Genomic DNA, 13901 nt, shown 5'->3' with positions numbered 1-13901 from the left:
TATTGCGGCCCCTGCTTGCTCTATATCACGGATTCGGTCGATGTTTCGAGCTGTCGCGATCACTTTTTGTCCCAGGCTCAAAAGCGTCTAGGTGGTCATATGTATGCGCATGTAGATTATGAACGTCAACCCGTTTTATGCGTTGCCCAAGACCCATGGTGTTGGACGGACGTACCAAGGCAAAATGTCTGCCCATGCCAGTTCTACAGCCTGTAATAAACCAGACGGAACTAGCGAGGTCCGAGTGAGACATTGGACTTAACGCGTGCTATGGGGGACGAAGTAGACGGAGGATCCGGGGTGTAATGGGACTGGTTCGAGGTTTATATCGCTGGATGCAAACTGAGTACGTCTGAATCCAAGGAACGAATGTGTCAATGAGGTGAGGTAGAAAGTGTGGATCCATCGTAAGGCCCGCGTGTATGACGGCCAGATGTCTATCAAATTCGTCCACACATGTTGGGTCCGAGGACCAGAAAATATTAATCAATCGTTCAGAACACTTCATTTTTAGCAATTGTGGTGCCACGTTACCGAGCAAGTACAGAATAAGTTATATTGCAATCTACGATGATACAGCTGTTACGGAAATAGTGTGCACTTTTAACTTTTTGCCCGCTGTGAGCCCCACTCGTTGTTCGGTGATTTAGTCCGTGGAGCACGCCTCACGTGAACGACTACCAATGTACCCTAGGGACCAAAGCGGATAGCGGTCAACCGGGTAAGCCCGCAGTGGAGCCCACAGTCCTAACCGCGCCGGCGGAACGGTTGGCCGGGTGAATTGGAAATAGCCACCCGCGTCTTGCCTCAACCGCAGTCTCCACCTGCAGGTTAGTGCGGGCAACTGCGGGTTGGAGTAAGCAGTGCATAGTGTCAAATTTTTGGGAATATGAGTGTCGGACTTTTGTTAAATCCGTAGTAAATAATGTAAAATATGAATATATGCGTTGTTATAAAAGTTTCAGCTTCACACTTTGTTTGTAAAACCAGTTCAGTGTGTAACACTTGGTTTCACACTTGAACTGAGCCTTTGCTTTGTCACTAGCGTAATATATGGACCCAGCGCCACTCGTTGTTTGCGACTGCAGCCTCTTACCGGGCCATGGAGGACTCTATCGAAGGCTATCTAAATAGCCCCTGTATTCCGAGCGACGTCGTAGCTCAATATGGTAGCGTTCTTGGATATTGGCACAAGGAGCTTGGGTGACGCCCAGCTGTTGTCCAAATGGTACTTGATTTTTTAACTGCGCCAGGTAATATTGTTAGCCCTATATACAGCAATTGTTTGACTGAATTAAACAACATTAATTAGCTGCTTCTGTTGGTGCCAAACGCGCTTTTTCGGGTGGAAGACTTATGATTGAACACCTACAACACCAAATGTCCCACCAAACCTTCCAAGCCCAGATGGCAATAGGAACTTGGTATAAAACCTCGCTTCTCCCTAATGTTTCGTACGCGACTTGCATCTTGGAGCAGTTTATGTAATCATTGATGTATGTACAAACGGGTATCCGGGCTATATCCCGGTTTCAACCATGACCATACCGTTGTCTGTTTTACTTACGGCTGTATTCCGTTTAAGTACCGCAACATGCCCCACCCATGGTATTATCCGCGTGACTCTCCGGTTTGACCGCTTTGGTCCCTAATATACCCCTGCTCGTCTTGTTTTGTAATGACACACTGAATATGGTGCTAACAATCGCACCATAGATGAGGGCACGCGCAACCTACTTACACTGTAACAAGAGCATGCTGTTCTATTGAGTATGCTGACCTTTCTGGACTAAGAATCGATTGACAAGCTTGTCATGTGATGTGTCATTTGTGGTATGTTCCACGGACCAAGTCACCAAGCAACGAGTGGGCCACAACGGGCGGAAAGTTAAAAGTGAACACTATTTTCGTAACAGCTGTAAGGTTTGCATGGGCGCCTTTTATAAGGGCTAATCCCAGGATCTGCCGGTTACTGCAACACCACCTTTTAATTTGAGTCCCGTTCCAATAGGTTTGGGCACATGGCATTTATCAACATCCGAGAAGTGATTATTACGTACAGTGCATGAGACTTAGAGCTGTCTCCCATTACCTGACGGGGCAGGAAAATTCAAACTTCCTTAGAAACCCAGGCTATTTCAGGCAAAAGTGCTCACTATCTCACCGTCAGAATGGTATCGGTGTCGTCATTATATTGTTATGCCGTACGGGTCTGGGTTCTCACGTATCTGGTTAGGTTTTATGTATGCACATCAAGAATATATGCCTATTTCAGTTGGTGTCGTCAGCTCGAAAAGATACGACCAATGAGAGCGTACGTAGAAGGTTTATAAATGTGGCGTGGAGTAAGCGCAATAGATGCCAATACCGACTGGGAAGGTAACTGTAGGGAGAGGGGCCCGGTAAGAAAGACCAGAGGATCAAGTCGCAGGGGAGACTCGCGGGTCAGATAGCCACTCTTCTTAGCCGCAGGGCGGATTATTATGTGGGATGAAAGAAAAGAGTTGCGTGAGATTCTGGTGGGATGGATGGTGACTGTAGTCAGGTAAACCAGATTCTCTGGAAGAGAGTCTGGGTCAATCAATAGGGTTAATCCAGTAGCTCCCCTTCACTGATAACACTATTGGTCCCAGATTAAAAAGTCCACAGTGATCGGGCTCCTCTCAGATAGATCGCCGAATAGGGGCTACTGGGTTACCCCCCCCCCCCGATCCAGTCCTAGACTAGGGTCACGTGCTGGCGGATTTTTTTTTTGACTGCAATTTATTACTCGGACACGATCACATGGTCGAACACCGAGGGCTAAAACTAACCAGGAGAGACAGGCGAGACAGAGGACAGGAAAGACAAAGGAACACACAAGGCGGTTGAGAGTAAGTAGAAAACCTGTGCACGTAGGGTGCATACAGGTCCGAGAGAACGAGCAGTCAAGCGCAGAGACAGGACAAGAGACAGGCGGACGCAAGAGACAGAGACAGAGAGCATAGGTGTAGAATAAATAATCATAAATAAGAAAAGCGGAAAAGAGTGCATAGGTCTAAGGGTAGAGCGAGAAGGCGTTTGACGCGCCGAGGAATTGAGCGAGTGCCTCAAGGCCAGCTTGAGTACCGAAAAGAATAGAGTCAAGCATCGGCCCGGACACCCTCCGGAGGAAATTGCGAGCCTCAGTGTGTATATGGCAGTCGCGAAGGACATGATCGAGAGTTTGCCGGGGCTGGCCGCAGGGGCAGCTCGGGTCATCGTCAGGGCGGAATCGCTCGCGGTATTCGCCAAAGAAGCCGTGGCCCAAAATGATCTGGTTGAGGCGTGCATGAGTCGATCTGTGCCCGCGGTATGTCCTAGCAAATCGAGCGAGCGTGAGGGATGGGGGACGTCGGATATGGTTGGTGACAAATAGCGAGTGTGGTTGAGACGCCCATTCGCGACCCCAGGTACGGCTCGCCTGGTGGGTGGATTGGGCTTTGGACCATGTGAGCGATTGGTTGAGGATAGAGATTGGGGGTTTAGAGCCCCCATCGTTTGCAAGTCGGTCTGCCCGTTTGTTCCCTTCGATTCCGTTGTGGCCTGGTACCCAGCAGACTTTTATCCGGTTCTCGGGAGCTTCGTGGAGGAATTTGTCGACCGCTTTGCGGAATGCGATAGAGGCGAATTGGCCTGGGTGTTTGTCTAAAGACGTAATCAAGGAGACGGCTGCCTGATTGTCCGCGAATAGGATGATTGAGTGGGAGTTGAGTCTTCTTGCCTGAGAGGCTGCGGTTTTAAGGGCGAGGGCTAGGGCAAGCATTTCGGCATCAAAAACTTCAAACCTTGGCCCAAGGTTGGCTGAGTTATGGTTGATTTCTACGCCATGGTGTTGGATGGTGAACCCTATCCCTACACGGCAACATCCATTGACCACCCGTTTGGAACCGTTGGTAAAGCAGACTACGGATTCGTCGGTGGTGAGGGAAGTGATTTGCCGTCTAAGTTTTTTGGCAAATTCTTTGCAGGAATTGCGGGAAAGGTGTTTTGGTGGAGGGTAGGATTTGAGACGATTGCCCCAAGAGTGAGGGGCTTCCCAGGGTGGTACTAGGTATGGTATGATATTTTTGCACTTGGGGTGGGAAAGTCCCACTAGGTGGACAATAGGTGAAACGCGGGTTTTGGTTTTGGACCTCAAGCAGTCGGGGCGGTCGGGGTTGTGAGTGTCCCATTTGCGGGGGAGACGTTGGGCAACTTCCGAACAAGGAGGAAGCGTGGAGAGGCGGGTGGAGGCGTTCCTGGATAGTCTGGCCAGGGCAATGTGCATGGGTGGGATTGAGGCAAGATGTTTGAGGGCGCCAATGGGTGACGTTCGGAAGGCACCTAACAGCCATCTTAGGCCAACGTTCTGGGCCTTAACTAAGGGTTCAATAAGACCATTCTGTTGTGTGCCTCTATACCAGATAGCAGAACCATATGTGAGGATTGGGAGTACGCAGGCTTTGAATAGGATGCGCGCGTGAGCGACGGAAAGTCCACGGACAATATTGGCCAAGAGCTTGAGGCCAGATATGACGGATAGCCCTTTAATTGCGCATTTCTTGACGTGGTCTTTGAAGTCAAGTCGCCGGTCGAGGAAGAAACCAAGCCATCGAATGGTTGTAGTGGTGGCAAAGACCCTGTGGGCAACGCCTGTTGGGCGCGGTATGTTGATTGGTGGGTTGTCTTTAAGGGACTGACCTGATTTGGCAAAGTGAATGAGTTTGCACTTTTCCAGCTCAAAGTCCAGCCCTAGAGCTTGAAGGCACGACAAGGCTTCCTCTGCTCACGTGCTGGCGGATGGGCTGGGCCAACTCTATGGTCGACAAGTCCGCGCTATGGCTCCTTACTGGACCCAAGATACATTGTATTGATTTAAATACAATATGCACACCATCTAATATTCATTTGTTGGGATTCAAGGTACCAGTAGTGGTTGAGTACACACAGATGTTTATAGCTCAACAGCAAATCTGGACCTTGGTTTACATAACTACAGAACCCAACTATGTGTCCAATATGATTTCTTCAATTGCTCACACATTCCGCCACAGTTTAATTAACATAGGTTTCTCAACTAAGTGATATCACTATCTATATCACCCTGTAGAATCCTCCCATTATCGATTTTTGGAAAAAGAATCACATACCCAACTCTTGCTGAGAATTAATTCATATACTTCCATACTTGCCAATATCGTCAAGACGCTCCTGTCAGATTTACTACTGGTGTCACTGTGGTGTGATAAGATCCTGAAAATCAGTACATCAGTAAAAGATTCCTTTTTTCAGTAGGATATGGCCTGTGTTGTACGCCAACTGTAAGGTTGGGTACACGCTAGTGGGCGGGCGCTTGAGGCCGTACTACTACACTTGCTTATGTAATCTAACTACTAAAGGCTATACTAATAGCGCTTAAGGCGCTCTACTGCTATCTACTGTCGACGAGGGGGCCTGAGGCCTGGGAGGTGTGATGAGTTAATCAAGGGGTGAGTGCTTCTGTTTCTACTGAGGGCCGGCTACTTAGCTGGCTGACTACCTTCTCTAGTGAGTAAGAGACAAGGTAAAATCAACTTGGTGGTTCCAAGCAATTTCCCTGCTGTATATATAGACAGAGGCACACTATTTACATGGTCTGTGCGCGTGTGAAAAGAAGTACATATAACAAATGAGAAGTGTGCTGCGGGCTGCGCAGAAGCGTGGATTTCTCCTAAGCGCCCTTGGCACGGTATCTCGGCGCGGCATCTCGGCATAATAAGCGCCGAGATCACGTGATCGAAAAACATGAGATAAACAGTTCGTAAAAAATACTAAAAATAACAGAAAAAATAGGCGAATCCAGTGGTATAATTTAGGAGGTTGTAACATTGCCCCCCCCTTAAAGGCTCTTGGCGGCGTCACAAGCCTTTCTGAGTCTAGCTTGGTTGAATTGCTTGATCTCTTCTTGGCTGTGTTCCAATAGTTCTTCCGGCTCCCACGAGTTGTCTTCTGGGCCGTACCCCTTCCATTTGATCAAGTAGAACCATTTCCCTTGTTGGCGTTTAGAGTTAATGATCTGCTCAACTTTGTATTCTTCTTCCCCTTCTATTGTTTCAGGAGGGGGTTTTTTTGGGAATGGTTGGCTTGGAGATTGGTGCGCTTTGGATAGTAGTCCTACATAGAACACGTTGTGGATTTTCAGGGTTTCTGGGAGTTTCAGGCGGTACGCATGGCTAGAGATTTTCTCCGTGATTTCAAATGGTCCTAGTCTCCTGGGGTCTAGTTTGTTGGAGTTTGTTCTAAGCTCCACGTTTTTTCCATCTAACCAGACCTTATCACCAATTGAGTATTCCGGTATAGTCCCCTTGTTTCCAGCCATTTTCTCCTTACTCATCCTGAGAGCTGCCTCTGCTTCTTTCCATTCTTGAGCAAGAGTATCTGCCACATGGTTGGCTTCTGGTACGTTTGCTGGAATATTGGACGGGTTCATGACAGGGTTTTGTCCGTATACCAACTCGAAGGGGGTTTTTCCCATGGCGGAGTGTCTTGCGTTATTGTAGGCATATTCCGCTAATGGTAACCAGGAGGCCCAATCCAAGTGGTCTGCCGCAACATACGATCTTAGGTAGAACTCAATGAACTGGTTCACCCTTTCTGTTTGTCCATCTGACTCAGGGTGGTAGGCTGATGAGAAGGATGGTTTTACCCCAAGGCGTTGGTAGAGCGCCCTTAGGAACTTCCCTGTGAACGTAGTCCCTCTGTCCAATATTGTTCTGACCGGTAAACCATGGAGTTTCCACACATGTGAAATGAATAATTCTGCTAGACCCTTGGATGTAACCTTCTTGGTAGTTGGGATGAAATGCCCAAATTTTGAGAAGGAGTCAATGACTACCAAGATTGCGTCATGACCGTTTGACTTTGGGAATCCTGTAATAAAGTCATAGGAAATGGTGTGGAACGGGTAGGGGGGAACTTCTAGTGGTTTGAGGGCAATGACCGGGGCGTGAGCTCGACGGTTGGCCTGGCATGTGGGGCAGCATTCTACCCATTCTTTGGCAGATGATTTCATGCCTGGCCACCAGTAGTTGCAACTCAGAAGTTCAAGGGTTCTCTGTTGGCCCGGATGGCCCGCTAGCAGGGAGTCATGGAATTCCTTCAGAAGTTGTTCCTTCAGGGTTTTGGAGTCTGGGACAACTAGTTTTCCTTGGTACCATAGCAGGTCTTCTTCCCAATCGTAGTCTCTGTAAGCTTTCTGGATGGAGGGAGGTGCATTGTCCGCGTCTTCTGTGAGGAATTGGATGATAGGCTCCAGGGACGGGTCTTCTCTGAGTCTGGAGCAAATTTCTGTGACTATTTTGACTTCTTCCTCTGAGGTATTTGCAAAGACTTCTGCTGGTAACATGACCTCTGGTTCTGGGGGCGTGTCTACGTAGTCTGACCTTCTGGATAATGCGTCTGGTTTTCCTGATTGCTTTCCTGGGCAATAGTGGATTTCGAAGTTAAAATTGCTCAGGAATACGCGCCATCGGGCATGCCTGCGGTTGAAAGTTCTTGCTTGCATCCAGTATTCCAGGTTTCGATGGTCCGTGTAAACCTGTATGGGTCTATCCGTTGCTTCTAAGAAGATACGCCACTCCTCCAGGGCTTTAATGATAGCTAAGAGTTCCTTGTTGTGGGTGTTGTAATTTGCCTCGGCACCGGAGAAGGACTTTGACATGTAGGCTACCGGATGTAGGCGGTTATTGTCTCCCCGCTGACTCAAGATGGCTCCCATAGCTACGCCTGACGCGTCTGTCTCTAGATAATAGGGCAAGTTGGGGTTCAAATGGATCAGGACTGGCGCTTTGGTGACTAATGTTTTGAGCTCCTGGAAAGCCTGCTCTTCCACTACGCCCCATGACCAAGGAGATTCCTTTCTAGTGAGGTTATGAAGGGGGCGCGCTACAGAACTGAAGTTGGGAATAAAGCGCCTGAGGTAATTGACAAAACCTAGGAAGGCCTGGACCTGTTTGACCGTTTTGGGAGTGGGCCATGTTGTGACAGCTTCTATCTTCTTCTGGTCCATTGAGAATCCGGAGGGAGAAATAACAATGCCTAGGTAGTCAACTGTATTAACGTGGAAGTAGCACTTGGACAACTTGCAAAATAGCTGGTTCTTCATTAGTCGCGACAGTACTTCTCTGACGTGGTTAGGGTGATCCTTAGGATTCTCAGAGAAGATCAGGATATTGTCCAGGTAGATGACAACAGTGACGTCAATAAGGTTGCGGAACAAGTTGTTCATAAAGTGTTGGAAGGCGGCTGGGGCGTTGGTGAGGCCAAAAGGCATTACTAAGTATTCAAATAACCCGTACTTGGTTCTGAAAGCCGTTTTCCATTCGTCGCCTTCTTTAATTTGCACATTATTGTAACCCCAGCGCAAGTCAAGCTTTGTGAAGATTTTGGCGTGACGTAGTTTGGCCATGAGGTTGTCCTGTCTTGGAAGGGGATAGACATTTTTGTGGGTTACGTCATTTAACTTCCTGTAATCAACAACTAGTCGGAGGGATCCATCAGCCTTTTTTACAAACATGACCGGGGCGCCTGCTGAGGAAGTACTAGGGCAAATTTTGCCTGTTGCTAATTCCTTGTCAATATGCTGTTTTAGCGCCTTTGATTCTGCGTCGGTCATGCCGTATATGGGGCCAGGAGACAGTTTGGCATCTGGGATAAGGTCGATAGAGATGTCATACTCCCTATGTGGAGGGAGGACCTTAAATTCTTCTTCGCCAAAAACCTTAGCAAACTCATGGTACTGAGGGGGGAGGTCTGCTAAAGGGTCTGAGTCTGCTTCTTCCTTGGAGGCAATTTGAACTTGTTCAGGGAATGTGACTAGTCCCTGTTGCCAATCAATGAGAGGAGCTTCTGCCGTTAACCATGTCATGCCTAGGATTGCCGGGGTGTTGCCAATGGGGCAGACAAGAAAGGGAATGGAGTGGGGGTGGCCGTTGGCCGAAACCGTGAGGTGGACCTGGTGCCAAATGCAACCAGTCTGGGAAATGGTACCATCTAACATTCTCACAACTCGTGGATTTTTGAGTTGGGTTTTTGGAATTTTATATTTTTCCACAATCAAGGGGGAAATGAAGTTTGATGTGGCTCCTGAGTCTATTAGGGTTTTGAGAGGTTCTGCCGGGAAATTCTGGACGTATAGATTGATGAATAATAGAGGTTTTTTATTTGAGTCAAGACCAACTGATACAAATTCAACGCAACTATCTAAATTGTCCTTTTTTTGAGTCGGGGGCTTGGCAGCAGTCCTCAACTTCAATCTTTTCCCAATTCCTCTTCTGCTACCTTGGCAACTTCTTTAATAGTTGCCTTCCATCCATTAGGGCACTGTTTGATGCCATGCCCTTTTTGGCCGCACTTGACGCAAAGGCCAGACGCGCGGCGGCGGTCCCTTTCTTCCGGGGTGACGTAATTTGGGTCTTCAGAAAGGCGGACCCGTTGGGTGGTGGTAGTGGAGGTGGCCACGGTGGCCGGGGACTTGGCTGGTGCCTTTTTAGGGCGGTTCTCCTCGTTTTCGCGGCGGATGTTGTCAATTTTGATAGAGGCCGCGAAAATTGCCTCGAGTTCATCAGGAACACTATCCTTGGTTGATAGCAGTTCCTTGACTTTCCAGTGGAGACCGCGCGTGAATTGGGCAATGTATGCCTCCTCATTCCAGTCAAGTTCCGCCATAAGATTGCGGAATTCTGTGACATACTCAGCTGTGGTTGTGGTCTGAGTCAGCGCGGCAATTTTCCTGGCAGCCGCCCTTTTTGCATCAGGGTCTGCAAATGCCTCCTTGAATTTGGCCGTTAAGGCCGGGATAGTGGTTGGCGGGTTACCCTTGCCCTTGATAATGGCCCCTATGACGGGGAGTGCCCAATTGGCTGCCTTGTCTGTCATGTGGTAAAGAATCCACACAACCATTTGCTCCTCCTCGTCAAATTGGTCCCTGTGTAGGGCCACCCAGAGCAGCATACGATCCAGCCATTGTGTGGCCTTGCGTCCCCTGGTGTCTCCTTTATATGGGTTGGGGAGGTCCATCTTGGGCCTTTTTACGCTGGACCCTGCGTTGAAGGGGGTAAGGGAACTGAGTGATCGCCTAGGCGTTCCCTGAGGCTCTTTTTTGGGCCGTCTTGGCTCCTCTTCTTCTTTGGAATCAAACCCTGTTCCTCTTGAAGGGCGGAAGGGGGCTTTGAGCCCAGGCCTAACCGTGCCTGGAGTGTGGGTTTCCCCTCCTGAGTGGGTAGGAGGGGTGACAGGCCCAGTCGATGGGCCAGGCTTGGTTTGGGCTCCGCCCTGGTCTTTGTCACCAACAAGGTCGTTGGTTTCCTTGCATATGGCAGCAAGCCGTGTGATTTGCTTGCTTTGTGATTTGATTTGGTCCTGCAAGGACCCAACGGTGGCTGTGAGGGCTGTGATAGCCTCAAGGAGAGTGGTAAGGGACGGCTCAGGTTCCATCCGGGGCAAGTCTCGCGGAGTGGGAGATGTGCTGCGAGAGGCCGGTAGGGAGTGGGTTGGAATGGAGCGTCTAGAGGAGCAACTGGAGGGACGGGAGTAAGGGTGTGGCGCGCCAGAGCGTGTGGTGGGAATGGTGGAGACGGCGTGGGGGAGTAGTGCCTATATCAGGACTTATGAGCGGTTTTTCTGTAGTATACTGGCGCTAAACCCTTGCGTCTAGTACCTAGCGTTGGACTGTCCCTACGACAAATCAACAGACCTGGCGGTCGTGATATGGGCGGGTTTTCAGCAAGCGGGTATTTCAGCAGTCTAGGGTTGCTGACTACTGAGTTCCGGCAAAACTCGGGGTATGCGGGCAATCAGAGCTCGTCAGCCTTATAGCAAGTTGGTACTACGTGGGGGTGGGGAGCTTTTGATTATTATGCTCCGCAAGGTGGCCCCAATCACAGTTATTTCCCTTGTGCTAGTACTGGGAGTCCTCTTGTTGTTGATCAAAAAGCCTACAGCAAGTCAATTTTACAATGTCGTACGCCAACTGTAAGGTTGGGTACACGCTAGTGGGCGGGCGCTTGAGGCCGTACTACTACACTTGCTTATGTAATCTAACTACTAAAGGCTATACTAATAGCGCTTAAGGCGCTCTACTGCTATCTACTGTCGACGAGGGGGCCTGAGGCCTGGGAGGTGTGATGAGTTAATCAAGGGGTGAGTGCTTCTGTTTCTACTGAGGGCCGGCTACTTAGCTGGCTGACTACCTTCTCTAGTGAGTAAGAGACAAGGTAAAATCAACTTGGTGGTTCCAAGCAATTTCCCTGCTGTATATATAGACAGAGGCACACTATTTACATGGTCTGTGCGCGTGTGAAAAGAAGTACATATAACAAATGAGAAGTGTGCTGCGGGCTGCGCAGAAGCGTGGATTTCTCCTAAGCGCCCTTGGCACGGTATCTCGGCGCGGCATCTCGGCATAATAAGCGCCGAGATCACGTGATCGAAAAACATGAGATAAACAGTTCGTAAAAAATACTAAAAATAACAGAAAAAATAGGCGAATCCAGTGGTATAATTTAGGAGGTTGTAACAGCCTGAAAATAACAATGTTGGTATGCCTCCCTCAGCATGAATCAGACTATGGAAGAATTGATACCTAAAATCAGTATGTATTGATCTTGATCTCAGCTCAATTCTCACTTAAACACACGCACTGATTTTCAGCATTACAACCTTGTACAGTGTGTCCAAATTGGAAATAATCTTTTGGAAAGAAAAGTGACATCAATTACTTTAACGGAAGGGCTGACTTGAAGGCCATAGCACTTATTTGAGAAGGCCTGTCAGTACATCCATTGGGAAGTCAAGAACCAAGTTCCAACTACAGTAATTTCCCTTGCGCGCCAGCAGGAACTCAGGTCAGATGCCCTCAAAAAGCGGAGCCGTGATCCTGGACGATCAGGCGGGGAGACTACCACTGGTGCAATCAAGATTATCCGTGGTATAGCACAAGAGCGTTGTCGTATAAATATCCGAATATTTTGCCATTCGAGGTCTAGGGAACAATCTAACTTTTGTTGAATAAACTTGCACAATTCCATCCGAGTCAGCAGCAGCATTGACAGCCGTACTTTTGTTAAAACTAGACATGACCAATAGAAAGCTATCATCTTGAGTGATAAGAGGAAGAAACGTGTCTTCACCATACTCGTTCCCATCTAATACGGAAAGTGAGTAGCGGGAAATAATATCGACCAGAGCGAGCAAGTGTAGATCCTACGCAGCCCTTTATAGAGCACATGAGCAGATATAATTGATGCTTGGGCCAATAAAATATCTTACATAGCCGGACTAGATGCCAAACCTGACTTCTGGCCTGAAGGGCCATATTCCAACGCATATGAAATAGGCTGACCAACCGAGAAAATGCTCAGCACCCGATGCGGACGCACAGAGGAACTCATTTCTAGATTCCCATCGCTGTTCTATCAAGAAAGGCGTGTCCGATACTGTACACTCCCCTATTTCTTTGAGACCGATTTTTGTCTAACGGCTGTGTCTTCTCGCCATTTGAGCGGCTAAAAAGTTCATCGAGGAAGCCACCTCATCTTCTGCCGCACGGCTATAGTTGCTCAACATTTGCCGCATAGAGTCGTTTGCCAAATCAGGAGGAAGTACGACATAGCTGGCGGAGCTGCACAACCGTACAGGGCCTAGGAAGCTGGCACTTTCAAGATCACGTGGCCGCCGACTTACCGGGCAGTCGCGAATATCGGCCACGTCCGGTAGACAGACGAGTCGAGCAACACGTTCATTTCTTCTCTTCTCACTCTCCATCCCTGTCCTCATTTTACCGAGTGCAGGTGGCCCACCCAACGCGCGAGTCTTAGCCGCAGCGCGCGGAGGACTCGCATGCGATACTTGTCCGAAAGTGGAGGCCCCCAGTCACGTGAGCCACCTCACTCGACTCCGTCTCTGCCACCTAAAACAATACACCGAGCACGATGCTCATGTATGATATTGCCTTTTAAGACCCGCCCGTCATCCCCGTCGACGACTTGAGTCGTCAATCTTGGTTCTCTGCCAACCCAAGCCTCGATCCAGACGGTCGCAGTCTTGGGTGGCCCAGCTGACACCCAAGGCTGCCAAAGGCTGCCCCGGGCTCTCCCACTCGTACCGCGTCAAGAACCACGGTAGACTCATAGTCACGCCCCATCATATGTAAACACCTGTATTCATCTATATATATGCACATATCATGTCTGGGCCGGAGTTAGGTTAAGTCCAGGTTTGAACACTACGGATATAAACATAGCAGCTAACAGGAAGTACGGTCACCCCAAAAGTGCAGATTTTCTGGACGTAAAATCGCACGTTGTATGCGGAGTGCCGGCCAAATCTGGCCAGCATTTTCATGAGTCCGCATCTCCGACTCGCCCCTCTGTGCCGTCGAGGTGCGAATTCTATTATTTTAGGTGCGGATATACGGCAAAATTAGGACTTCATACATGCGGATTTTCCGTACTTTGGGGGCTCACTGTCAGATCCTTAAATACATACAGAATGATTAATTAGAGAATTTGGAGGGTTAAGCATTCACGGATATCCATCTTGATCTATCACAAGCCACTAGTTTTGCTGAATTGTTGCTAGAAACCTCAGCCCTACACGGTGAGCCCCAAAAGTACAGAAAATCCGCACGACGTTGGAGACGGGTGTACGAGGTGGTGGAAAGAGATGTATATCCGCGTATGCGGGCACGTGCTGTATACATGCGGTACACGCAGCCAGGGGTATAACCCCCGTGCTTCCCCTACTACAACGTCCAGATTTTGCCAGCCATACACACGCAAAATCGCAGAATTTGCACTTCGACAGCGCACAGGGGCGAGCTAGTATGTGGAATTATGAAAAAAAAAAAATTATCCGGGTTTTGC

At 48.8% G+C, this 13901-nt stretch overlaps 2 protein-coding genes across 2 annotated transcripts; both read right to left on the bottom strand.

Annotated features, from left to right (window-relative positions):
• Positions 1-3037: 3037 nt before the first annotated feature.
• RhiXN_08026 (Reverse transcriptase from mobile element jockey protein) lies at positions 3038-4866 on the bottom strand (the record flags this gene model as incomplete). Its single annotated transcript, XM_043327842.1, has 2 exons — positions 3038-4782; positions 4851-4866. The coding sequence occupies 2 exons, from the start codon at positions 4864-4866 to the stop codon at positions 3038-3040; spliced, it is 1761 nt and encodes a 586-aa protein (XP_043183227.1).
• Positions 4867-5878: 1012 nt separating this feature from the next.
• On the bottom strand, positions 5879-12779 carry RhiXN_08025 (Retrotransposable element Tf2 protein; the record flags this gene model as incomplete). Its single annotated transcript, XM_043327841.1, has 5 exons — positions 5879-9163; positions 9319-10632; positions 12058-12182; positions 12516-12658; positions 12721-12779. The coding sequence occupies 5 exons, from the start codon at positions 12777-12779 to the stop codon at positions 5879-5881; spliced, it is 4926 nt and encodes a 1641-aa protein (XP_043183226.1).
• Positions 12780-13901: the final 1122 nt, after the last annotated feature.

This window comes from Rhizoctonia solani, chromosome 9 (genome assembly GCF_016906535.1).
Source record: "Rhizoctonia solani chromosome 9, complete sequence".
Taxonomy (NCBI): Eukaryota; Fungi; Basidiomycota; class Agaricomycetes; order Cantharellales; family Ceratobasidiaceae; genus Rhizoctonia; species Rhizoctonia solani.
Note: the sequence above shows the minus strand (reverse complement) of the source record. Positions and strands in the feature narration are given on the sequence as shown.